A 25,567-nucleotide genomic window follows, 5' to 3' on the forward strand; every position below is an offset into this window, starting at 1 on the left:
TGTCTAATAACTCTGCATTTTGAATTAATTAATTAATCTTTTAAAAAATATGGAAATACATGTATTTCAAAATAGTTTACATCAAAATAAATTTATTTTTTAATTCTGTTTTACAAAAATATGGAATTTATATCGTATATATATATATATATAGACATATGCTGCAGTCCTTGTCTTTGTCCATCAATAATAGCATGTACATGGATTCAAAAGAATCAATAGGCTATGCCAAAAACAGATTGATCCATCGAACTTGAGATTTCAGCCATTTTCTAATTTGGAAGCAAAGACATTTTCACGTTGTTAATCTACAGATATCAAGTGTGCATTCCAGAGGAATCTAATCTTCTCCCTTTTATCAGTACACGTGTATGAACACTGCTAATCCCAAGAATCTCATGAACAATGGTTATGTCTTCATCTCTTTAGATATGGTGAGATGTCACACAATGTCTTAGAATACTCTTTCACATCCTTACTGAATATACCAAATAGGTTCTATCTTGGTTGTAGTCTCCAATTCTGTCTACAGACTCAGCTTGAGACAGACTCGAGGGACAATTGCTCTCTAATGCCCTGGTACAATGAGAGTTACTTAGGGAGTTTGTTTAAAAAGACAGCTGCTGGCTAAAGTGCCAACCCCCAGAGATTTCCATTCAGCATATTTGGGGTGGGGGTAAACCACTATGTTGTTAACAAGCTCCCCAAGGGTTTCTGATGCACACTGCCTTATCAGACACTTTTCAAACTCCTCTAAGCAAGTTTAGATGCTAAAAATATTTCCCACACAATTCCTCCCTTCTCTAACAAAGGCTGGTGTTGGTCACTGATCTTCCGATAAGCATAACCTATAAATGAGTCGGCAAAATATTTAAAGATTTCATCTTGAAACAGCCTTTCTTCACCGACCCTGCTCCGTCTGCCCTATCACATTTTCAGTTCCCTGAGTAGTCGTATACCTTGCCATCCCTGGGCCTCTGAACCTGATGTTCCTTCTGCCTGGGACATCCAGTCTCCGTTTATATGGGTGTATCATTATTCAGCCATTAGGTTTCTCCACTGTGTCATTTCCTCAATGATGTGTGCCTTGCACTGCAAACTATCTGTTTATTTGTTACTAGAAAATCCTATAGTTTACATTCATTTTATGTCCCACTAGTATCAAAGGTCTGTTTCTCCCCCATTCTCATCTCTGTATTCTAAGTATAGAACACACTAGTTAGCATAAAGTGAGTCTCTAGGATCAAGTATTACTAATGTTCATTCCTGAAATAGTCATTCATTCGCCTCTCTCTCTTTTTGTGATTTGAAATTCTGAACATTACCTTGGTGTTTATTCAAGATGACTTCATTTTCGAAACAAGAAAACAAAACAAAATTCTGGGGCCAGCGCCATGGCACAGCAGGTTAGGCCTCCACCTTCAGCAACCACAAGCGTGCCGATTTGAGTCCCAGCTGCTCCACTTCCAATCCAGCCCTCTGCTATGGCCTGGGAAAGCGGTGGAAGACAGCCCAAATGCTTTCCGCCCCTACATCCATGTGGGAGACCTGGAAGAAGCTCCTGGCTCCTGGCTTTAGATGGGTGTAGCTCTGGCTGTTGCAGCCATTTGGGGAGTGAATCAGCGGATGGAAGACCTCCCCCCCCCCACCTCTCTCTCTCTCTGTAACTCTGCCTCTCAAATAAATAAATCAATCTAAAAAAAAAAAAAAAAAAACAACAACAACAACAACAACAACTCAATAGATTTGGAAACTTCTCCTCCACAGGCCAAGTCTGTAATTAGCATCAGATTAAAGCTAGCATCTACACTCTTTCTGTCCACTATTTGCTTTCCTACCCAAAACTGCTATTCAAACACAAACATGTGGCACCCATTATACTGTTATTTGCACAGCAGACATCATGCAGTGAGGCAGCACTGGGTGTGCTCTTTGTGGGGGTGGGACGTCCAGTGCTGTGTTTCTGGGTCTTGGGGGCTGTTTTACCTCCTCCCCATCGCAGGCATCTTGCCAGATCATTGCCAGTGCCAAGAGGCAGGATAGCAACTGGAGGATGCTTGACTACGTTGGCCTTTTCTGTGGAAGCAAAACAAACAAAAAAAATTGAAGTGAAATCTTGAATTCAGAAGAACAGCAAAGAAAAAGAAAAGGCAATTTGACATTAAATGAGGAAATTCCAATAGGTACTTATAACCTGAAAAATATTGCATTTCAGAGACATAAACAATCCTATTTTGCATGCATCTGTAACAATTGATAAAACATAAATAAAGACTATTTACAAGGTGTCAGGGATTTTTTGCTAGGAAAGCCTTTTAAGTATTTTTAGTCAGCTAACAATTGAGGTATGTACTTTATGCTTGCTTATAATCTGAATCAGAATCCTCAGGGAGGCAGATTTAAGCAGCATGGAAATACATGAGGGGGGCTGACACTGTGGTATAGCCGGTGAAGCTGCTGCCTGCAGTGCCAGCATCCGATATGGGCGCCGGTTCGAGTCTGAGCTGCTCCACCTCCAATCCAGCTCTCTGCTATGGCCTGGGAAAGCAGTAGAAGATGGCCCAAGTCCTTGGGCTCCTACATCCGAATGGGAGACCTGGAAGACGTTCCTGGCTCCTGGCTTCGGATGGGCACAGTTCCGGCTGTTGTAGCCATCTTGGGAGCGAACCAGCAGATGGAAGAACTCTCTCTCTCTCTCTCTCTCTCTCTCTCTCTCTCCTTCTCTCTCTAACTCTTTCAAATAAATTAATTAATCTTAAAAAAAAGAAATAAGGATACTTCAAAAAGATCATGTAAAATGCAATTAAATTATTTTGGTGAAAAAATATTGAAATTGATGGGTAGTTTTTCATAGTATACATTTTCCATGAACTTTTCTGAAGATGCATTGTCCATTCAGGGGCATGACCAGAGTGACCCAGTTCCCATTTAACTCCCAAATAAAGTACTTTATTTAAAACAACGTCAGCATGGTGCATATTTTACCTTAAGGATTGACAGAGCTGAAAATCACTGAAATCTAAAAGTGCATAAGTTGTTGGCACTGCCGGGTTCTGTCTTGCACTTTGGTGCAGCTTTGTGTCAGAGCACAGAGCATACCACATGAACAGCTGGATCTGTGGGAGATCGTAGGCTTCCTGTGAGACTGAAATCTACATCACACTGTGCTTCCACTTTAGAGCAAGAAAGATTTCTGACACTGACGTTGCATGTCTTTATTATCATAGGTGTGAAATGCATATTTCACAATGTATGTTACTCTCCCGCCTTTTTTTCCTCCCTCCTCACCCCTTCAAAAATCAATGTCTGTAAATGTGTAAGGACAGAGGGGCAGGCCACAATGAAAAAAATCCAAAATTCAGTTTTTGGAATCAAAGCAATGCAAAATTCAAATTATTTCCACTCTAAAATCATTACAAGTTCTCAGACACTTTTAAATTAATTCTAACTAACTTTTTCAATTCCTGAATTTTTTTCTTCTAGGGTAGATCATATAAATACTGTAATGCTTTATTTGGAAAGATCACTTTTCACTGTGACTATTTTATTATAAATCAGTAAGTCAAGGTTGTTATATGTTTACCAAAAGCTTTTATAACCTATATTCATTTTTAAAAAGATTTATTTATTTTATTTATTTGAAAGACAGAGTTACAGAGAAGTAGAGATAGACAGAGAGGTTTTCCATCCGCTGGTTCACTCCCCAAATGGCCGCAAAGTCCAGAGCTGTACCGATCTGAAGCCAGGAGCCATGAGCTTCTTCCTGGTCTCCTCCCTGGATGCAGGCTCCCAAGGACTTGAGTCATCTTCTACTGCTTTCCCATCCCATAGCAGAGTGCTGGACTGGAAGTGCAGCAGCCGGTACTAGAATTGGTGCCCATATGGGATGCCAACGCTTCAGGCCAGGGCTTTAACCTGCTTCGCCACAGTGCTGGCCCCCATATTCATTTTTCACTTGAGTGTTTTCTAGTGTGTGAAAAAGCAGAATATCCTCACTGGCAATGACTAAATAGGAGTGCATTAAAATTTATAGAGAGAGAGTAAAAATTTGAATCAAATCTTTTTGTGAAAGGGACTATTTTTAGCAAAGATTTGGTGGACACAGTAATTGAAATGAGACTTAGAAAATAAATTCTTGGTTTGGATTTGTCTCTTCATAAAGACAACTCATGATCTGTTTTTCTAACTAGTAATTGGTTATGATAACTAACCAGGTCTGAAAGAGCAGACAAATTTTGAGCCTTGCCAAGATTTTTCTTGCGATGCATGATTATATTTTATTCTTAATGATCTAACTGTTTTGTTTACTTATAAAAATAAGTCTATTTACATTTCACTAGAGAGACAATGCAGGATAAGATTTAGGGGTGGGTTCTAATTTCAGCTCTGTCAGCTCACAGCTGTGATGGTCTAGCCACTTAGCTTCTCTAGGTCTTCAATTCCAAATTGCTAAAGGGATTACTGTTAGAATTTATGGAACAGAGTTCTGAGGAAGACACAAGATGATTTAGGACTATCAGATACTAAATAATAAATAAAATTGCTATGATGATGATTACTGCTGATGATAATGATATGAATGTACACAGAGAATAAGGATTTTAAGTTTCATTTTAAGTATTTCAGGCATGGAAAGCCAAGACACTGTGGTAAAAAAAAAAAAAGAAAAAACAAACAAACAAAAAAAAAACCTAAATGAAAGATCTCTGTGAGATCCCAGTGGAAAGAACGGACCATCAAAGAAAGAGTGTCAATTGTTAAATCAACAACAGGAGTCACTGTGCACTTTCTCCCCATGTAGGATCTCTGTCCTTAATGTGTTGTACAATGTGAAGTAATGTTATAACTAGTACTCAAACAGTACTTTACACTTTGTGTTTCTGTGTGAGTGCAAACTGTTGAAATCTTTACTTAATATATACTAAATTGATCTCCTGTATATAAAGAGAATTAAAAATGAATCTTGATGTGAATAGGATGGGAGAGGGAGCGGGAGATGGGAGGGTTGTGGGTGGGAGGGAAGTTATGGGGGGAAAAAGCCACTGTAATCCAAAAGCTGTACTTTGGAAATTTATATTTATTAAATAAAAGTTTTAAAAAAATAAAAATAAAGTACAAATATCTGGCACAGACTTTATCAGAAGTGCTAAGATAGCTTTGTCCCCATCAGGTACAAAGAAACAAGCAGATTGTCTAGAGTCTGATCCAAAAACATCTCTAAAGAATTACCAACTTCAATGAGAAATGGATTAGAAAGGAAAGATTTTAGACACTTGCAAAATTAGTATATCAGTTAAAATTTGAACTAAAGAAAAATAAACTGAACTAGTAAATAATGCGCAACTCATTAGCTATCCAATAATGTCCTTGCATACAAAGATATGCTAATTAATGAAATGGAGAGATAGCTATTGGATACAGGGCTACACAAAACAAAACGGAATGTTACCATTCTCATGCCAGTCACATTAAATATGCATCCTCATTACCTATGCAATCCAAAATCCAGCCCACAGTTCCATCTCCACCACAGGCTAACACTCGGAAGTCAGGAACATCACGGAAAAAGTTTAACCTGAAAAATAAGCACATTATGGTACCTTGTTGATATTTTAAACTGTTTCAGTTTTGTGCTATTAGCATTTTCTCCAAGAAAATACGTTTTTATTTTAGGAACGAAAGTACTCCACTGATATTTTACATATCACTTAACCATAATTTGTAGTAACATATTCCAGAGCCTACAATTTAAAATATTTAGTAAATATATATCCTAACTTTTCTGTCGAATATATTTTCATAAACTCTGAAATTTAAAAACTGATAAATTATTATACTTTTTGCTAAGATATGCTCCCAGATATAATGTGCAGTTCATATCCTTCAAAAAGTTCATGTAAAATGCCTATCTCAAAAAACTACTTTTGAATTTCAAAATTTTTGTACCCTTATCCACTATTTCATGTAATAATTCTTGTCAATCAAAAATTGTTCTGAGGGGCAGGTATTTGCTGCAGTAGCTAAGATGCTACTTACAATGTTTGCACCCCTTATCAGAGTGCCTGCGTGCTGCTTCTGATTCCAGCTTTCTAATAAGACGTACCCTAGGAGGCAGCAGGTGATGGCTCAAATTGTTAGACGCCTGCCCCTCACGGAGGATAGCCAAATGCTTCAGTATTTCCTTCGGATTTAAAATCTGCAAATACGAGCCTAACGTCACCTTGCACTCTGACCTGATAAACCGTGCTTTCCACCCCTGAATGTTCAAGCTTAATTGCTGGGGCAGCTATAGCAAACACCTGCTGCTTCCTGTTGCTACTGCATGCAGCAAACTCATTAACTCAGCTACCCTGGGAATAGCCACAGCAGCAGGTAATGCAGCCAGTTTGACAGTCATATATGCTATCGGATTGCAACAGAAGTACTGGAACAAGACAGAAACTTTAGAAAGTTCTTTCTCTTGCATCCCCCAGAGACAGCAACTGTTCACAAAGTTAACATGACACTATCGGAATCAGTTTCCTGTATATTTATATATACGGATGTGGATATGTAAATCCTTATTACTCATCCACTTTCAGCATGAATGGGATTGTGCTGTACATTTCATTTACTGGTGTTCTTTCTTTGCCTAACGTGTGTCTGAGAGCTCTTTCTGTATTAGCATGTCACAAATGCTATGTGCCCCATCATGTCACAGCATGGCATTCCAGTGTCACATCCTGATGTATGAATGAGTGTTGTACAAGAATAGATAGATCATTTGTCTCCATGGACTTTTAAACTATTCCTTGCTTTTTTTTTTTTTTTTTTTTTGACAGGCAGAATGGACAGTGAGAGAGAGAGACAGAGAGAAAGGTCTTCCTTTGCCGTTGGTTCACCCTCCAATGGCCACTGTGGCCGGCTCATCGCGCTGATCCGAAGCCAGGAGCCAGGTGCTTCTCCTGGTCTCCCACGCGGGTGCAGGGCCCAAGGACTTGGGCCATCCTCCACTGCACTCTCGGGCCACACCAGGGAGCTGGCCTGGAAGAGGGGCAACCGGGATAGGATCCAGTGCCCCAACCGGGACTAGAACCCGGTGTGCCGGTGCTGCAAGGCAGAGGATTAGCCTGTTAAGCCACAGCGCTGGCCTATTCCTTGCATTTTGCTATCACCAAAAAAGGTGCTGTGGTTAACAGTCTGAGACACACGTGTGTGAACAGGTGCATGTGATTCTGAAGGCTGCTGGGGCAAATGTTCTGCACCAGTAAATCACTCTGAAGCCTTTCCACTGCTGAATGTGTGTCGATTTCTCTGCAACCCCAACAGTACAAACAACTCTGTAGTATTTCTTCATTAACGAGTGAAAAGCAATGCCCTGCCCAAACACACCTTCCTATTTCCTTGTGAGTGGAGCATACTCTTGTAGGCTCACAGGGGGGTAGGACTTCTGTGAAGCCTTCCCACTCGTTTCTATCCAGTTATCTTTTAAGATTATTTTTAGCAACTCTGCATTTGCGCCCTTTAAAGAAATAAATTGTCAACGTAGCATCAACAGTGCATCAATATAATAGAAATTGTATAAAAATTAACCAAAGCTCATTATGTGCGGATAATAGCCATGGATAATTAAGACATGGGGTGGGCATCTGGCAAAAGTGGCTAAGATGCTGCTGGGAATACCTGCATCCCACATCTTAGCGTCTGAGTTCAAGTCCAGATCCCGTCTCCAGTTCTAGCTTTCTGCTAATGGAGAAACTAGAAGGCAACATGGCTCAACCAACAGGTTCCTGACACCCACAAGGAACACCTATATCTAACTCCAGTCCCCTGGTTTGATCAGGCCCAGTGGATGTGGGCATTTGGGCAGTAAACCAGCAGTGAGAGCTAGCTCGCTCGCTCTCGCTCTCTCCCTCTCTTTTCCTCTCCCCATTTCTCTGCCTTTCAAAATAAGCAAAAATTTTCCCAAAAATGCAAAACATGGAACTTTCATTCATTTCTTTATATATTATAGATGTACAGCCAGACACATTTCAAATGTTTTTTTTTTTCTATTGGTTATGTGTAACGTAATAAACAAGTGTGTGACAACTGTCCACACAGGAGGTAGAATACTACCAATAGCTTACACACATATCTGAACCCTTTCCCTCTAGCACCTGTCTTAATCATTCACAAAGCCAAGCACTCTTCTGAGCAATGGGCTGGCTATTATGTCGTGTCATCATCAACACTCTGCTTTCTGGTGTCCCCACTAGCATTGCTACTGAGATTCTTTGATGCCACAGCTTAATTTCTTTCTGTCTCTACCTTCGTGTGAAATGCCACTTATATGACTTTACCTTGGACATCCCTGTCACTAGGCTTGGACTGATTAGTTTTCTATTATTAACAAAATACATTCTTGGCGCTTGCATGTAGTGGATTCTTCCATAGGAAGATCTACTAACACACAACTGTACAAGGCGATGTAAATTTCTTTCCCAGAGAATTGCACTGCTACACAACAGGTGAACTCCACTGAGTGCATCTTCTCTAAACTTGTCACACATCTTAATTTCATGAATTTGCTTTCTGAGAAATGTCTGCTCATGTTGTCTGTCTGTTTTCTTCTCTCTCTCTCTCTCTCACACACAAACACACACACACACCTTGTTAGTTAATAAAACTCTTATACTTGTCCTTTATTCCATTTCCTTTTAGTTTCTATATTTTTCAAACTGCCTTTTGCAAGTTGAAAGTTTTTTTTTTTAATTACTTTCATTAGCAAACCAGATTGTAGTACTAATGTATTTAAATTTACCAACTTTTCTATGGTCTCCAGTACCTCGACCAGACTTGCATAAGAAAATCTTGCTTACGCAGAGTTTAGGAGAGGATTCCTATACATTCATCTAAAATGTCAGTTTATTTTCAAGACAGAAATTCTTCACTTGCTGTAAGGTGAGGCAAGTTTCCCTTTTTCCCTCCCTCCCTACCCTGCCCCCATCCTTTTTTCTCTCCCTCCATGCATTTCTTTTGCCTTTAGTGCATCAATTTTCCTATCAATTTTATCCATCTTTTCCTTTTATTGAATAATTCGACTTTCTTCCGTGCAAAGTCCATTCTAAATCTAACATGATGCATTTCTTTTCTGTATTCTCTTCCTGTTCCTTTCATGAATTTGTCCATCTCTACATCAGTAACACACACTTACAAATACTGTAGCTTGCTGGTATCTGCACCTCCTTACATAAAGCAGCTTATAATTTCTTCTTTGCCATCCCAAATTAATTTTAAAGCTAAATGGTCATATTTCACAAAAACATAAATAAGAAAAAAGACAAACCAATAATTACTTTGATTGGAATTGCATTAAATCTATATATCAGTCTTGGGAGAATATCATCTATATAATATCAATTGTTTCCTTACCCATGGATATAGGATTGTTCAATTTATGTCCATCATTAAAGTTTTTAATTTTCTGCTTATAGGCCTTCCATGTTTTGTTAGACATATTATTTTTGTTTTATAGTCTTAATATTTTGAACATATTAAAATTATGTTTGCTAATATTAATATTGCTGCTTTTGTTGGTGATGCATATAACTATATCTGACTTTTAGAAACTCATTTTATAAACATTCATATCACTCCTATTTTATCAATTGCCTTTATTTTCTTTGTATGTTTATGTAGATTTCTACAATGGTATTACTAGTGATTCTCAAATAATTATAATTGTTACTTATGTCCCTGTTTCATTATCTTGGTCAACATCCCAATATATTTTATATAGTGGTATTTGTAGACAACATCTGTATCTTACACCTGAATTTAAGTGCAATACTTACAGAAACTGCACATAATATTGGATATAATAGGATAATATTGTTTTAGGAATATTCTTATTCTTCTTTGAATTTTCAATTTTTTTACTGACATCTTTTATGAGGCTAATAAAATGTCCATTCTACTTCCCGAAGGGTAAGAATTTGTATTGTGAACAAAAATTAAGTATTTTGCTGAATCTTTTGAGATGATTGGTTGGTCTCATTTAATAGATTGGTGTGAGAATACACAGTTAAAATTTTGGATTATTGAGTCATTGGTATAATCTTTGTAGACACCTGAAAGAGTTAAGAATGTTAAGTAGGGGTTTCAGCGGGGACAGCCCCAGGCCTGCTTGTTGTGTGAAGGCAAACTGCAGGATGCTAGGCCGCCCCGCCCTAGCAGACCGGCCCCATACCCCGGGACCGGAAACCCTGTCCGTGGCTTCGCCTGCAGAGACTGAGACAGAGACAAGGATAGAGACTGGCCGGTGCTCCAGCAGGCTAAGAGGCTGAAAGCTTGGGGCCTGAATTAAAAAATAAAAAAGAATGTTAAGTAGATAATTGCATTGGTTTGCTAACAGTTTGGAAGTTTTGCACCTGTATTTAAGAAAACTACTACTTTTCTTCTGCATATCACCTCTCTCTCTCTCTCTCTCTCTCTCTCTCTCTCTCAGTCAAAATGATACTGCCAGGAGCACTAGTGAGGATGCCAGTTGAGACATCTGCATCCTATAACCATATACCTAGGTTTCAGTCCATGCTCTATTCCTGGTTCTGGCTTCCTGATGAATGTACAGCCTGCAAGACAATGGGCTGTACATTGTTCAGGTAGTTGGTTCTCTGCCCCCCATGTGGGAAAGCTGCAGTGAGTCTCCAGTTTCTGCTTACAGCCTTACCCAGACCTGGACATTGCAGGTAACAGGGCATTGAACAGAGGATGAGAGCTTTCTCTATGTCAGTCTGATCCTCTCCTCTCTCCCCCTTTCTCTCTCTCCCTCTGTCTCCCCACCCCCAAAGCAAATAGGGCGCCTGCACTATGGCTTAGCAGGTTAAAGCCCTGGCATGCAGCACCGGCATCCCATATGGGCGCCAGTTCCAGTTCTGGCTAATCCACTTTCCAAACAGGTCACTGCTAATACACTTTGGAATGCAGTGGAGGTTGGCCCAAGTCCTTGGGTCCTTGCATCCACATGGGAGACCCTAAAGAAGCTCCGGGCTCCTGGCTTTGCATCAGCCCACCTCTGGCCATTGTGGCTATTTGGGGAGTGAACCAGCAAATGGAAGACCTCTCTCTCTGTGTGTCTCTACCTCTCTGTATCTTGGTCTTTCAAATAAACAAAATAATTTTTAAGTAAAAAAAAAAAAGTATAGTCTCCAACTTTCATTTCTTATTTAGGGGGAAGAATTTATTTTTGTAAGTTCCTTAAAAACTGAGAGTACTTGCATATAAAACTACTCAATTTCTGCTGTTTTCTTTTTCCATAGAACTATTTTAAATAATGGCTTGAATTTCCTTAATAATTATAGAAAAAAATCATGTTTTGGAATCTTTCCTAAGCCAGCTCCTACCAGTTATGGTTCTGCCTATCTGTTCGTCTGTCACATCCAGGTTTCTGAACACAAGTGCCCTGAAGCTTCAGGAAGCCCCTCAGCACATGGCAGCAGCTGGGGCACCGGCCTCCACAGAGTTTATGGTTTCTAGAGAAAGCCGGATCATCCTTGTGACTCACCATCGTTCTGCCACTCCATGATGAAGTCTCATCCGTTATTCATTCGTGTTTTCTTTAAAAATTATCGTCTTTCTTCTTCAGCAGAGCCCTACCCCCCAACATAAGCCCCACGTGACAGTCAAGCAGCTTACTTGGTGTAAACAGACTGCTAACTGGATGGGAACAGTGACCTCTGCTGATCTCAGCCTCTTAGCCGAATCCACCCATGCAGTTTTCCCTAGAGATTCATCCATTCCTTATCTGACTCATTCCTTCATCGAAGAGTCACCTTGGAAAATAATGGGATCATTCTGAGTCTCAGTCCTTGAACTTTTTTTTTTTTTTTTTGGACAGGCAGAGTGGACAGTGAGAGAGAGACAACAGGGAGAAAGGTCTTCCTTTTCTGTTAGTTCACCCCTTAATGGCCGCTGTGGCCAGAGTGCTGTGGCCGGCGCACCGCGCTGATCCGAAGCCAGGAGCCAGGTGCTTCTCCTGGTCTCCCATGCGGGTGCAGGGCCCAAGCACTTGGGCCATCCTCCACTGCACTCCCGGGCCACAGCAGAGAGCTGGCCTGGAAGAGGGGCAACTGGGACAGAAACCAGCCCCTGGACCGGGACTAGAAGCCGGTGTTCCCCCGCCGCAGGCGGAGGATTAGCCTAGTGAGCCATGGTGCCGGCCAGACTTTAAAATGAAACTGACGCCGGTGCCGCGGCTCACTAGGCTAATCCTCCACCTAGAGGCGCCGACACACCGGGTTCTAGTCCCGGTCGGGGTGCCGGATTCTGTCCCGGTTGCCTCTCTTCCAGGCCAGCTCCCTGCTGTGGCCCGAGAGTGCAGTGGAGGATGGCCCAAGTGCTTGGGCCCTGCACCCACATGGGAGACCAGGAGAAGCACCTGGCTCCTGCCTTCGGATCAGCGCGATGCGCCGGCCACAGTGCGCTGGCTGAGGCGGCCATTGGAGGGTGAACCAACGGCAAAGGAAGACCTTTTTCTCTCTCTCTCTCTCACTGTCCACTCTGCCTGTCAAAAAAAAAAAAAAAAAAAGAAAAGAAAAGAAAAAGAAAAAAAAGAAAAAGAAAAAGAAACTGCCACCACCTGCCTAATTGGGCTATTTGCCTACACATAAACAAAATGTGTTTGTAAATCCATGGCACTCCCCATGGGTTATTGCTTGCAGAAGTGATTATCTTCTCGCTTCATGACAAGGAGTGCATGTATGTCTCAGGTCCCTGTGTCACTCTATTACCCCCATCTCTCTCATCTCCCATGTTCTGGCAGAAAAGACACAATGAGAATTTTGTAAAAAGCATATTTGCATTGAGCAGTGAGTAGCATTCTCCTATCTCTAATCTGACACTGTGGCCACTGGCCCATCAGGAGACCTGCTTGCACTGGAGACAGAAGGCACGTGGGAACACAGCTAGGTTTGAGAAAAGGAAAACCCAAGAGACTTGCAGCACGGAATTGGGGCTCTTAGTGGCACTGACTTCTTACCCAGTCAAGTTCTAACAACCTGTAGCTGTGAGCCTGCCGCTTCACTGTGGCCCTGCCAAGGGCAGAAGCAAAGAGAACCAGGAGATTCTAGAACGATGTCCCTTCTATGGGACTTGTTTTGACATATCAATTTTTAAAGATTCACTTGAAGAACAAGTATAAATATTTTGCTTGCTTGACAAATGCACACTGTTAAGAATATATACTACTATAGTTTTAATGATTTTGTGACTATTTTAAAATTAGAAGTGAAGTTGAACATCATTTACTATTGTTTAAAGCCATTGTCTATTTTCCCTGCTGAACTATGATCTTTTTATTTTTTATTTGTTGAACTCTTTATTTAGTTGAACAGTAAGCCTTTGACTATAATGTAAATTAAAAACATAATATCTAAAAAATAAAATAAATTGATCCTGTAAAAAAACATGCCTTGGCTCCTATATTTAGTTATGCTATTTTTATGGACATTTTTGATATTAAAACTTCAAGCCATTTGTTAAGGATCTTGATGATGACTGAGTTTTCAATGTTGGTAATTATAATATTGGCTCCTCTAGGGAGTTTATCATTTTTCTGGCACATCTGAGTTCAAAAAGATTCTTCTTGATATAGGGTTAGTCGCTCTGTGTCTGAGGCTTTCTTTGTGTATTCGCTCCACACCCATCACCATGACAATCTTTAAAGTTCCGGTTACACAAGATGAGTACAGCACCATCCCTACGTTGCTGCAGCACACAACTGAGGTCTCATGTTAAATTTCCTATCAGACACACACACACACAAGTGGGTGGTGGTTTGTGATGTGTAACACCACTGATAATTCAGAAACTTACTACCCATTATAGGAAGTGTTAAGATGAAAATCAATGAACTTTCATTTGTGTATTTTTAACACACCAAGAAGTTATCTTATAAAAAAAAAAAGTACAGTATCTTTTCCTGAATCTTGGAAAGTGTCTAAAAATCAAGTTTTTAAAATCACAATATGTAAGTATTTCTTTTGATTCCAATCTTCCAACCTGCCATGCTATTATTTAAAGAAAACAAGATATAACCATTTATATGTAATGTGGATATATTAGTTAGGAGCCAGAATGAACACATAACATAAAAGTGTGGCAATTAAGCAGTACACATACTGTTGTATATTAAAAATTATATTCTTTGCTTCTTAGAGGAAATCTATGTAAGATTCATAAATATTTTAGCATATCAATGCCTGGTGAATGCATCCTCAGTTTAATTATCCACATTCATGTCCCTTTGTTTTGAAGAAACATAAGGCTGAAGGATTAAAAATGACTTCATCGTATGTCATCAACTCTCCTCTTCTTTTTCTTCCTCTGTGCTTAGAAAAATATAGTTTATGACAAGAACTTGCTTTGAGAAAGGTCTGCATTCTGATTTAAGCATTTGGAACCAGAAACAAGCATACTTATCTCTATCATTGTGCTCCATTCATATTCATCCATGCATATACACATATTATTCTTGAAGTTACAAGATTAGATGGCTTTACCACTGCCTCACTAAAATCAGGCTGGATTTTCTGGTCTGTGGTGCTCCTATTGTTTTTAAAATGCTTAGAAAACCAAGAATAGACATACATATACTGTGCTCTTATTACTATTAGTGTTGCTGCTGCAGTGTCTTTAAAAGGCAGAAAATTTCTAAAATCTGAAGATAAACCAGAGCACATATGCTGTAGTATATTTTAAAAAGGCCACCCATAAAGAATGTATGCACCCCAAATTTAATTTCATTATATATAAATGTATTACTGTGCATTTATCTGGTTATTGATAACATCAACTTCTTGGTCAAGATTCATAAATCTAATGTGACTCCTCCATCATTTCAGCTTAAAGTAACACTACTCCTGGATCCTCTAGTCTCACATTTTAAGTGCTTGTTTTAACAATAACTTCCAAAGTTTAGGTCAATGAGAAAGTGCACCTGTCTGAGCACATTTCATTGCTCTTTAGACATATATACATACAGGAAGGTGACACTGTATCAGGGTAAGGAGAAAAGTGAATAAAAAAGAAATCTGGACTCATCTTTATGAGCTCAGCATAACCTAAAGCTGTTACTATCATCACCAGTAAGAACATTCAGAATATTTAGAAAATACACATTCCAGTGAAACATTCATTTCATTATCCCTGGCAATCCTCAAAACATCATTTTTCCCTATGTGTATTTTAGAAGTGAAGGAAGGAAAGCTGGAGAAAGGGAAAGAGAAAAAGACAAGACACAGTAGAGAAAATGAAAGACTGAAAATGAAGAAGGATTTGCACCTGGAATCTGTGGTGTTACCTCATTAAATAACTTTAACAATCTCCCTAGATAAAATGAGTTAGGAATAAGAATTCAGTAAACAACAGGCTCAGCATTGTGATAAAAATATCTTCCTTTTTTTTGCTGAAAGGAATATCAAGTTGCATTCGGGTTTTTAAAAATATATTTATTTAAAATAATTTAGAAAATATTATCCACAATTTCTTTAGTAAATATTTAAATGTTAAAATGTTATTTTTTTCTAGTGTATGGAAAAGAGTCACCCTTTTAGTATCTTTTAAATAGATATTAATGTAACTTAATGTTTAAGAAGTTATGATGAAATTAAACCAAACTCATGGGATGCCATTGTCTTGAATGAAATCCTGAACTAATTCAAAGAGGCTTGATCAAATAGGAATGCCAGCTGCCTTGTGCAAGCTGAATTCGTGAAAGGGTCCAGTCAATCAGAGGGTCCCAATGTTCCTAAACCACTTTGATGAGGAATTCCTCTCTGTTTAACCCTATCAGGAAAGTAACTGTGAACTGACCAAGCCGCTTTCTGGCCTTATTTCTGTCTATATCACCAAACTCCTCTGCTCAATGCATTGAAATGCTCATCTTATTTTACAGAACAATGTTGCTCGATTCGAGAATTACAGATAAAACTCAACTAGATCTTCAAACTAAATTTGTTGTGATTTTGCCTTTTGACACCAAAGGCCATTATGCAATTTTTGTTGTTGTTTTGGCCAATTTCTCTCTCTTAAAAATTATTAGTTTTCTGAAGTAGAAGGAGAAGGAATTAACTGAATCCAATAGTTTTTATAAGGATGATTTTTGAAAACATTTTGGGCCGGTGTCGCGGCTCACTAGGCTAATCCTCTGCCTGCAGCGCCGGCACTCCGGGTTCTAGTCCTGGTTGGGGCGCCGGTTCTGTCCCGGTTGCTCCTCTTCCAGTCCAGCTCTCTGCTGTGGCCTGGGATTGCAGTGGAGGATGGCCCAAGTGCTTGGGCCCTGCACCCGCATGGGAGACCAGGAAGAAGCACCTGGCTCCTGGCTTTGGATCAGCGCAGCGTGCTAGAGGCCATTTGGGGGAGGGGTGAACCAACAGAAGGAAGACCTTTCTCTCTGTCTCTCTCTCTGTCTAACTCTGCCTGTCCAAAAAAAAAAAAAAAAGAAACAATTTGGAGGGAGAGAGAGAGAGAGATCTGTTGTTCACTTCCAAGATGGCCACAATAAGAGCAGGGCCAGGCTCATTTAGGTGTCCCACGTGAGTATTCAGGGGCCCAACACTTGGGTCATGATCTGCTGCCTCCTAGGTGCACAGGTGGGACTCAATCTCAGGCACTAAAATATTGGTCCTAAACAGTGGCTTCAGGGCTGCCCCTGAACTGAGTTTTCCATACTTTATTTATTTTTTATTTTGAGATTTCAAAGGATTTATTAGAGTCAAAGGCCTCAGGCTTCCAAGAAAGGAAAAAACCCAAAGAGCCCCATGGAACTGGTGTTTTTTAAATACAATCTCGAAGGAAAAAAATAAATAAATAACTTGCTAATCAGGTTGGCATTCAGTTACCAGGCAGGGACATAACTCATCAAACGACCTGGATTGCTCATGATAAAACAAAAAACCATCCATCGGAAAGGTGGGATAGGTAACTTGTTTTCACAATAAACTGTGATATAGTGATGTTTTGTATGTTTCTTATTAAGTAAAAATTATGCTTTTGCCAGAATGATGTGCTCAGTTAAAATCTGCCTTTAAATTAGCATTAGAGAAACAAATAACCAAGTCATTAGTGCTAAACTTTTACATAGACACTATTACAGCGTTATCACTGACTAAATGAATTATTAAATCTTTGGGTCTATGAATTGACTAAATTAAAACAATTATTGCCACAAACTGATTTTTGGTTAGAGCATTGCGATCACTTGGATTTAATAATGGAAGCATTTAATCTTTTTAAAGTTCTGCTAATGGTATCAAAATATTAACATCTATCACTTTAATTTTAGCACACACAGAAGTTGTAATTGAACAAGGACACTAATCTGAAAGAGCCATTTGATAGAAATAAAAAGTCAGGCTGTAAAGAGTGACATGCAACAAGATTTTCTATAGCTTAAATGATGATGTATGGACAGATAATTAACTACTAAATTTTAAATCAAGTGTGGATGCTTCTTCAGCTTATGTTTGCTCACTGGATTCCATATGACCCTTGTGGGTGGTAAATAGTAGGAAATGGTTTGCACATGTTATATATTCACCATCAACACCTCGTAAATGCAAGGTTGCAATGTGCAGTTATGAAGGCAGCAGAATCTCAAGGCAGCCATGGAAGTAACATCCAAGTGTCCTGGGTTCTTCCTTTGTACCTGTTCTATCCTAAACACCCAGCCTCAAAGACCTCCGAAATATCGTCAACACCAGCCTTCCATTGTCTTGACAAACGGCCAGGAACTTCCATCCACAGTAATATCCTCATCCAGTGTTCATGTGAAACGTGCTTGACATTCTATCCTAGACATGCTTTGTAAATGCTTTGTAACATGGCCAGACTGAGAATTTCCACTTTGTGTGCCTTCTGTCTGGACTTTATTTATGACTTCTTGCTTCTCAGTATAAACAGTCAGGAGAGGTTATGCTTCACCTCCAACACAATGCTTGGCAATTTCATCTGTCAAACATCCTGTATCATTTTTCCCAAGTTCTATAACCCACAAAACACTAGCTAGCTCATGGACCATTCGGCCATATTGTTTGCTACGTTATAGCCAAAGATGGTCTTTATTTCCAATTTTCAATACTTTGTTCTTCATTTTATCAGCAGAATGGTCTTTCTCACCATATTCCCATCATCTTTCTGTTCACAGCCATATAGGAAGTTCTAAGAAGACTAAGTTTCCCTCGATGGCTCTCATCTTCCAACTCCTTATGTTATGGTTTCTACCCACTACCCAGGCCAAAAGCCACTTTCACAGTTTTGTGTATTTGTTAGCAGCACTGTCCTACTTCACAATGCCAATTTCTGACTTGGCCCATTCTGGCTGCTGTAACAAATTACTTTAGACTAGGTGATTTATAACCAACAGAAATTGTTTCATTTCACAGCATCACAGCCAGAGAGCAGTCGTCCTCAGAAGGAATTGTCCCATGAGTCTCCCTTACGTATTTGATCTTTACAGTTGAAAGACTAAACTCTGGACTTCAGGGTTGATGCTAGAACAACTGTGACTTTGGGGATGACAGGGATGAAATGAATGCATTTGAACTTGAGAAGCACACGGATTTTGGGAAGACAGGGTCAGAATGCTGTGGTTTGAATGTCGTGTCCTCTAAAGTTCATGGTGAAAGTTAATCCCCAATGCATCGGAATGACGAGGCAGGGCATGGAGGAGGTCATTAGACCACGTGGACCCACCCTCCTGACTGTGAGCAGTGCTCTCAGGAAGGACTTCGGGGAACTACCCAGCTCCTGTACGCTCTGTGCCACGTGGGGACACGTCCTGAACCCTTCCTGCCCAGTGAGAATGTAGCAAGCAGATTCCATTCTGGAAGCAGAGAGTGACCCCTTCCCAGACAACAAATCTCTTGGCATCTTGCTCTTGGCCTTCACAGCTTCCAAAATTATGACAAATAAACTTGTATTGATTATGAATTGTCTAGGTTCAGGTATTTTGTTAATGCAAACAGAGCAGAGTAAAACCCAGATGAAAGGAAATATTCAAATTAGTTGGTTACTTCGTTAGTCCATTCAGGAGAATCCATTCCTTTTTTAGGAGGGTTCAAGAATAAGCAATGGCTTCTAAACAGCGACACAGAGATTTCTGGCCTAATTTCTATTTGGCCAAACATTTCTTCTCTTCTTCTGTGAGATGATGAATAATAAAATTTCAGATTTTAAAACTTCTTTGAAGCTGTAATGCATTTGTTGTTATGCACCCAGTGATGAAACATGACCAAAGATGGAGGCATTCATTGTAAGGCAAGCAACTAGGTGACTTTGCTGGCTTATGGCAGCAAGTTCACTTTCTGTTACTTTTATTAATCTGCAGACCTTTAATTTAAGAGCATAAATCAATTTACACACTCAACCATTAAGTGAGCAAAGCAGAGGCAGAATGATACTTGCACATTTAATTGAGAGGGAGCCTTACAGCATCATTTGCTTCAGATTTGATGGCTAATCACAAGAAGTGGTGAGTTAAATGCTTCATTAATACATCAGTGCAGAAACCCACTGTGTTTTGGAAATTTCCAGTAGAGGTAGGATGAATATTAGTGAACATTTTCTCAGGCTCTTGAGGATTCTGTTCATCTCTCTCATGTGACTCCAAGAGTCCCATGGAAAAAGCCATCAATCCTGATTCAAAAGGGGCTTAATTTAAATAAAATATGGCAGAAAATTTCTCATACACAATGATATTTTAAATTACAAAATTAACAAAATCTGTACAATTTATCATGCATTTTCTAGGTTGTAAATTTATTTTAATAAGAAAAGATATTCCAAGATTTCATTACAGAAATATGTGTGGTATTTGGAATATGTGACTCTGTGGGTTGATGGTTACATTTCAATTTTTAAATTATTTATGTTTTGCATTTAATTCAGGTAGATGAAACCAAAATTTTCTAAAAAGCACCTTTATCACCAGATATTTCTTATACCTAATTATGCTGAAAATTTTTGAAAATAATTTACATATTTTAAAAAACTATCTTGTATTTTATTTCAATTCAACAAATACCATAGATACCTTACTTAAAATTTTTGATTATGATATGAGAATAAACCATCTGTACTTTCATGAAGCATTGAGACCAAAGGGAACAAGCAAGACACGGGTAAATAAAAATTTTGACATTAACTTTCTTAAATCCCATTACCATGCAGATTTGATATACAGCTGGAGATGTGCACATTTACTTCAATTCATTTAAAATTCATTCATATTCACTTCATTCTATTGCATTAAAGTATGCACCACCAAGAAAGAAACCATCACTCATTTCAGATACCTTGAATCAAAAGAATCAGGATCTGAGAAAGAATTCATATGGATAGATTGATGAGAGTGTTTTGGAAATTCATGGAAAATGAAATTAAAAGATAAGTTTAGTTTGGGGCAAAAAGCTTTTCAAGTCCAAGCATAGCTTTTTCATTAGACATATTTTTCTTGAAACTTTTGGAAGACCCCTTAAATGCATGGCCTTAACATGTTTTTGCACCAAAATAAACTTATTTTGTTTCAGTTTTACACAAGCTTTGTGAAGCACCCATGTAATCGAAACCAACTACAAATACTGAGCTCTGCCTTTGAAAACAATTAAAGACTAAAAATTAAGTGACAGGAAAATTTTAACATTTACTAGATAATTCAAACTAGGGGTAGCTTCAATATATCAAAAAGAAAAAGTCACTGCTTTTATGAACAAAGTATTAGAAAAGGAAAAGAAAATAAAGACAGGATGACAGCAAAGACATGCATATGAAAATAGTAAGACAATTGGTGTGGCCAAAGTGAAATTTTTCAAGATGAAAGTTGGAGATATAAAGTAAAACACAAAAGTACTGAAAGAAAATACACAAGATTATTTCAATAGTCTTGACTTCAGGAAAGGCCTTCCTAAAACTTATAAAAACTGAGAAATCATTTAGCAGTGAACTGGGAAATAAAACTTTTGCTTTATTCTCCTTACTCATTAACACAAAAGAATTGTGTGCATTTATGGGTTACCTTGGGAAGTTTTGGTGACTGTTGTGTGATGATCAGATGAGGGTAAAAAAGTGCATCTGTCCCATAAAATGCTGTGCTGAACATATTCAAAAATCCTTTCTTCTAACTTTCTGAATTATATAATTTATTGTCATTATCAATTGTCACTCTGTTTTCTGATAAAACCCCAGAACTATTTCTCCTGTCTAACCAGTACCCACTGAACAACCTTTCCCTATCCATTCCACCCACCAATATTCTGTCTCTCCTCTGGTAACTACTCTTCCACTCCCTACATCCACACAATTCTTGTCTTTGGATTCCAGACGAAAGGAGAATTGCATGAGTTTCTCAGTATGGACCAATCGCTGGAACTATACGTGCCCCGAAGGTTTAACAGGCACCATTCTTATTCATTTCCAGTGAGTGTTCAAAGGCTTATGTTCATGTTGGCAGAGGTGAATTATGAAAGAGTTGAATATCTTCAACATAAAGGTAGTAACTTTAGGGTACATTTATCATCAAAGGAATCAATTAGTGGATTCAAATATGGAGCTGCACCTCAAGGGCCCCAGCTACTTAGGAGCAGCTAAATTTATAGGATCCTGTCTACAATGGAATAAAGCCATTTGTCATGACTACACTAAACATGTGTTGTAGCATTGGGATTTTCCTTTTCTTCCCGTGATGCCTTTGTAAGTAGCCACATCAACTGACTGACTAAATGCACTATAATGAAATCTCAACAGATTGCTCTGTCCTTAAGGGCACATTTAACAGAGACAAAAGTAAGATGGCAAGTTGATGTCCCTGAAATTAGATGCCAGCTCACATATTTCTTCATGGAAAAGCAACTGGTCAAGTATGACACTAAAGTACTGTACTAGAGAATCATGGAGTCAGTGGGAGCTCATAAATGCTACATTATATCCAACAGCCGAATATAGGCACCAAACGACATGGTGCTGTTTTTCCTATGACAGAATTCATGGCCAAAAGGTAAAGCTTGAGTGATGAAGCTTACAGTTATATTTAAAAACCACAATGATAGCCCCTTGTATGTGACAACTTGGCTGGGCTTCAGGGTGACCAGACATGTGACGAAACATATTTTGGTTGCTTCTAGGAGAGTATTCTTAGATGGGAATATAGAGTATATTTAGAGGAGAAGATCGAGTCAGGCCGATTGCCTCCAATAATATGAGTGGGTCTTATCCAGTCAGTTAAAGGTCTGATTGGAACAAAAGGCTGACTTGGACCTTTCCCTGAATAAGAGAGAATTCTCCTATCGTAAGGGCCAGCATATTAGAACATCAACTCTTCTTGGTCATATAGAGACCTGTGGGCCTTCACCCTCGAGCCAGGAAATTTGTACTTGAAGTGTGCAAACTTTGGACTTGCCAAACTATAATAGCTCTCTTTCTCTATCTTGCTTTCCTTTCTCTCTCTTTTAAATGTGCATATATATACATATATATAATCAGTGTAGTATATATATATTATCTCTATAAGTACATATTACATGCATGTGTGTGTATAAATGATATTTACTAATTGGTTCTGTTCAGCTGTTTAGCATTGATTAATATATCCATTTGCAAACATTGCTTCCCATCCCTTTGGTTTTGAGCCCATACAGTTTAGAGGTTTAAAGCCAAAAAGAGAGACCTACTATTATGGAAGACAGTATTGGAATCATATCTTCATGAAATCTGTTATCTGTATATTAAAAAATTTTAAGAAGTAGTACAAAATTTAAAATCAGGGCTGGTGTGGTGCTGTGGTGTAATAGGCTAATCTTGTGCCTGTGAGTGCTGGTTTGTGTCCTGGTTGCTCTTCTTCTAATCCAGCTCCTGGCTTACAGCCTGGGAAAGAAGTGGAGGATAGCTCAAGTGCTTAGGCCCCTGCACCTGCATAGGAGACTCTGAAGAAGATCCTATCTCCTGGCTTTGGATCAGCTCAGTTTTGGCCATTGTGGCCATTTGAGGAGTGAACAAGAAGATGGAAGACCTTTCTCTATCTCCTCTGTCTGTAACTCTGCTTCTCAAATAAATAAATAAAAATATTTTTAAAAGTTTAAAATGGTAAATTAAAAAAAAAAGTTCTCAATGAATAAGAAGCTGAAACTGCTATCTGGGCATTTTGAGGTTCTTCATGCCACTTGAACAAACAGGCAAAAATTATGTTTACATCTGATTACCAAAAAAGTAATTGGTTTGATGATATAAAATGGAAACAAACACCAGTAGGAGAATCTGAACTCCTATCATTGATTTAGTTAGTATTTTATAGGTTGACTAGGGTAATTAGCAACCCACAATCTTGATACTATATCCTAATAGAGTTTTATAGATCATTCATTCCATCATAGGTAACTCAGGGCTTCTCTTCCTGCCGTCAATTTATGATGCAAGATTTTGAGACAGACTAGCACTGCTAGTCATTATGGTTAAGGAAAAGAAAATGTTGAAAATATACTTCTGCCCAGAGCCCAGTGCTATACCTAGGGTGAGAGGAAGTACAATAAAATCAAGTGCCTGGGAGACTTGGAAATCCTTAGTAGATGCACTAATGTACCTATCAGTGAAGGTAAGTGAGAGACAAATTCTGCCCTAACAATGCTACCAAAGTCTCAGATCTACCGCCTAAGAACACTTCTGTCACTTCACCAAACAAACATTTCCAGCTGGCTGACACACAGGCAGCAGACATATTCTAAGTTCCAGGTGTAACCAGGATTACAGACTTTCCATGTGTGTCATCCTTTGTATTACTAGAAACATTGTTTAATTAATTCATATTGTAATTAAATGTGAAGTTTTCTCCTTACATTTTTGTATATTGAGACTCTATGGATGAAGAGGAAATAGAAGGCCATACCAAAGATTTTAGAAACCCAGGGCATGAAGATGAACAAACTGCATCAAATTGTGGGTTGTCTACACTGTAGGAAGTCAGGAGTGTGTTTCAGCTATGTTTAACAGTAGCAGTATGTTGACCACCGTAACTTTTCTCATTTTACATGTTCTTTACGGAAGGGATATTGGTCATCCCATCTGTGGGACTGTACAGTATGGACACCTGTAGTTAAATCCTACGAAGAATTAACCTTTTGTCTTCAGGGTATAGAAGTGACATTGGCTTTGAGGAAACAAACCACTGGACAGTCAGTCAACATGTCCCAGCCAGCTGGGACTGTAACATGAGGGAAATAAAGTGGACCAGGAGATATGCTTGTTCTGAGATCTGAAATTCGAGGAGTGAAACAAGAACATCCACTGTTACTGCACTCAACTGTAGTCGCAAAGGACTTCACCCTCTTATTTCTGTTACTCTGATTTCTCAAATTGTCCTGATTTCTGTGTTTTCTGAAAAATCATTCTTAATTTTTTACTAATTCAATGAACAATCTCATAAGTTTCCAACAAAGTACATTTGGGAAGATAAGCTAGATTTCATTTCTGTCACTTATAGGAAAATAAATTCATATCATGTTTACATTTACAATTGATTGGATACACGCAAATAAAAATGGCAAGGATATATTTCCATCAGTCACAATGGACAAAAGTAGAACTGAAGACAGACAATTTGAGGGAAGTTGTTGGAGAGCAGCATTGTGCACTGTTGCTGTGGTTATAGTTTTATATGAATTTTTTGGATAGCTATTTGGTGGAACCTGACACAATTATAATTTAAAAATATAGCAACTTAGTCTATGAAAATATTTGGAAAATTTTTGAAAAAACCCAGATGAATTGACAAGAGTTTTTAGCATATTGGATAATTAAAAAACACAATATAATTTCCATCAATAATGGAATAGTTATGAAAATTTTTAGAATGCCATGCAGCTTTTATAGATCATGAACTGATCAGTACTACTAAAATGGAACAATGTCATCATGTTTTTGGGTTAAAGATGCAAGTCTACATTCTAAATTATGTAAAAATCATTTACTTATCTATCCATTTACTTATCTATCTAGATATCAATGTGATAGACAATTACTTTATGTGTATATATTAGATCATTTGGGAAGATATGCCTAAACAGAGGTAATCCCTAGGTGGAACATTGACTGAAAGAAGTCTTTATCTAAATTCTAAATAATATTTAGTGTACACTTTCTGCAACAAGATATAGATAGATAATGATAGACAATACATATAGATAGGTATAGATAGTGATCTCCAGTTCCATCTATTTTGTGAAACAAGCCAGACACAGAAAGACAACTATTGCATGTTTTCTCTTATATATGGAAGTTAATATAGAGTATAAAAACCATGTCCATATCCTATTACTTGGTATATAGATAGTTAAAAATATTGTCTACATTAAATTTTATGGTCTACATGAAAATATATATCATTCTTCCTTCACTTGATGCTTATCATGAATCCCACATTATGTAATTTAAAAAAATCTCCATTTTCAAGAAAAGAAATAGTATATATGTGTATATATCTATATCTATCTATCTATCTATATATATATCTAATATGAATTGTTAAATCACAAACAGAATTTTAAAAATGCCTCCAGGAACACAA

At 38.4% G+C, this 25,567-nt stretch overlaps 1 protein-coding gene across 6 annotated transcripts in view; it reads right to left on the reverse strand.

Moving 5' to 3' along the window:
• Nucleotides 1–25,567, reverse strand: part of DGKB (diacylglycerol kinase beta) — a 690,527-nt gene that overhangs the window by 426,776 nt on the left and 238,184 nt on the right. For all 6 annotated transcript variants that reach the window (XM_062178201.1, XM_062178199.1, XM_062178197.1 and 3 more), the window contains 2 exons: nucleotides 5,490–5,575; nucleotides 1,987–2,076 (listed from right to left, as the gene is read on the reverse strand). In XM_062178201.1, the coding sequence (XP_062034185.1) occupies nucleotides 1,987–2,076; nucleotides 5,490–5,575 (176 nt within the window). The remainder of the gene's footprint in view (nucleotides 1–1,986; nucleotides 2,077–5,489; nucleotides 5,576–25,567) is intronic.

This window comes from Lepus europaeus, chromosome 20, assembly GCF_033115175.1.
Source record: "Lepus europaeus isolate LE1 chromosome 20, mLepTim1.pri, whole genome shotgun sequence".
Taxonomy (NCBI): domain Eukaryota; kingdom Metazoa; phylum Chordata; class Mammalia; order Lagomorpha; family Leporidae; genus Lepus; species Lepus europaeus.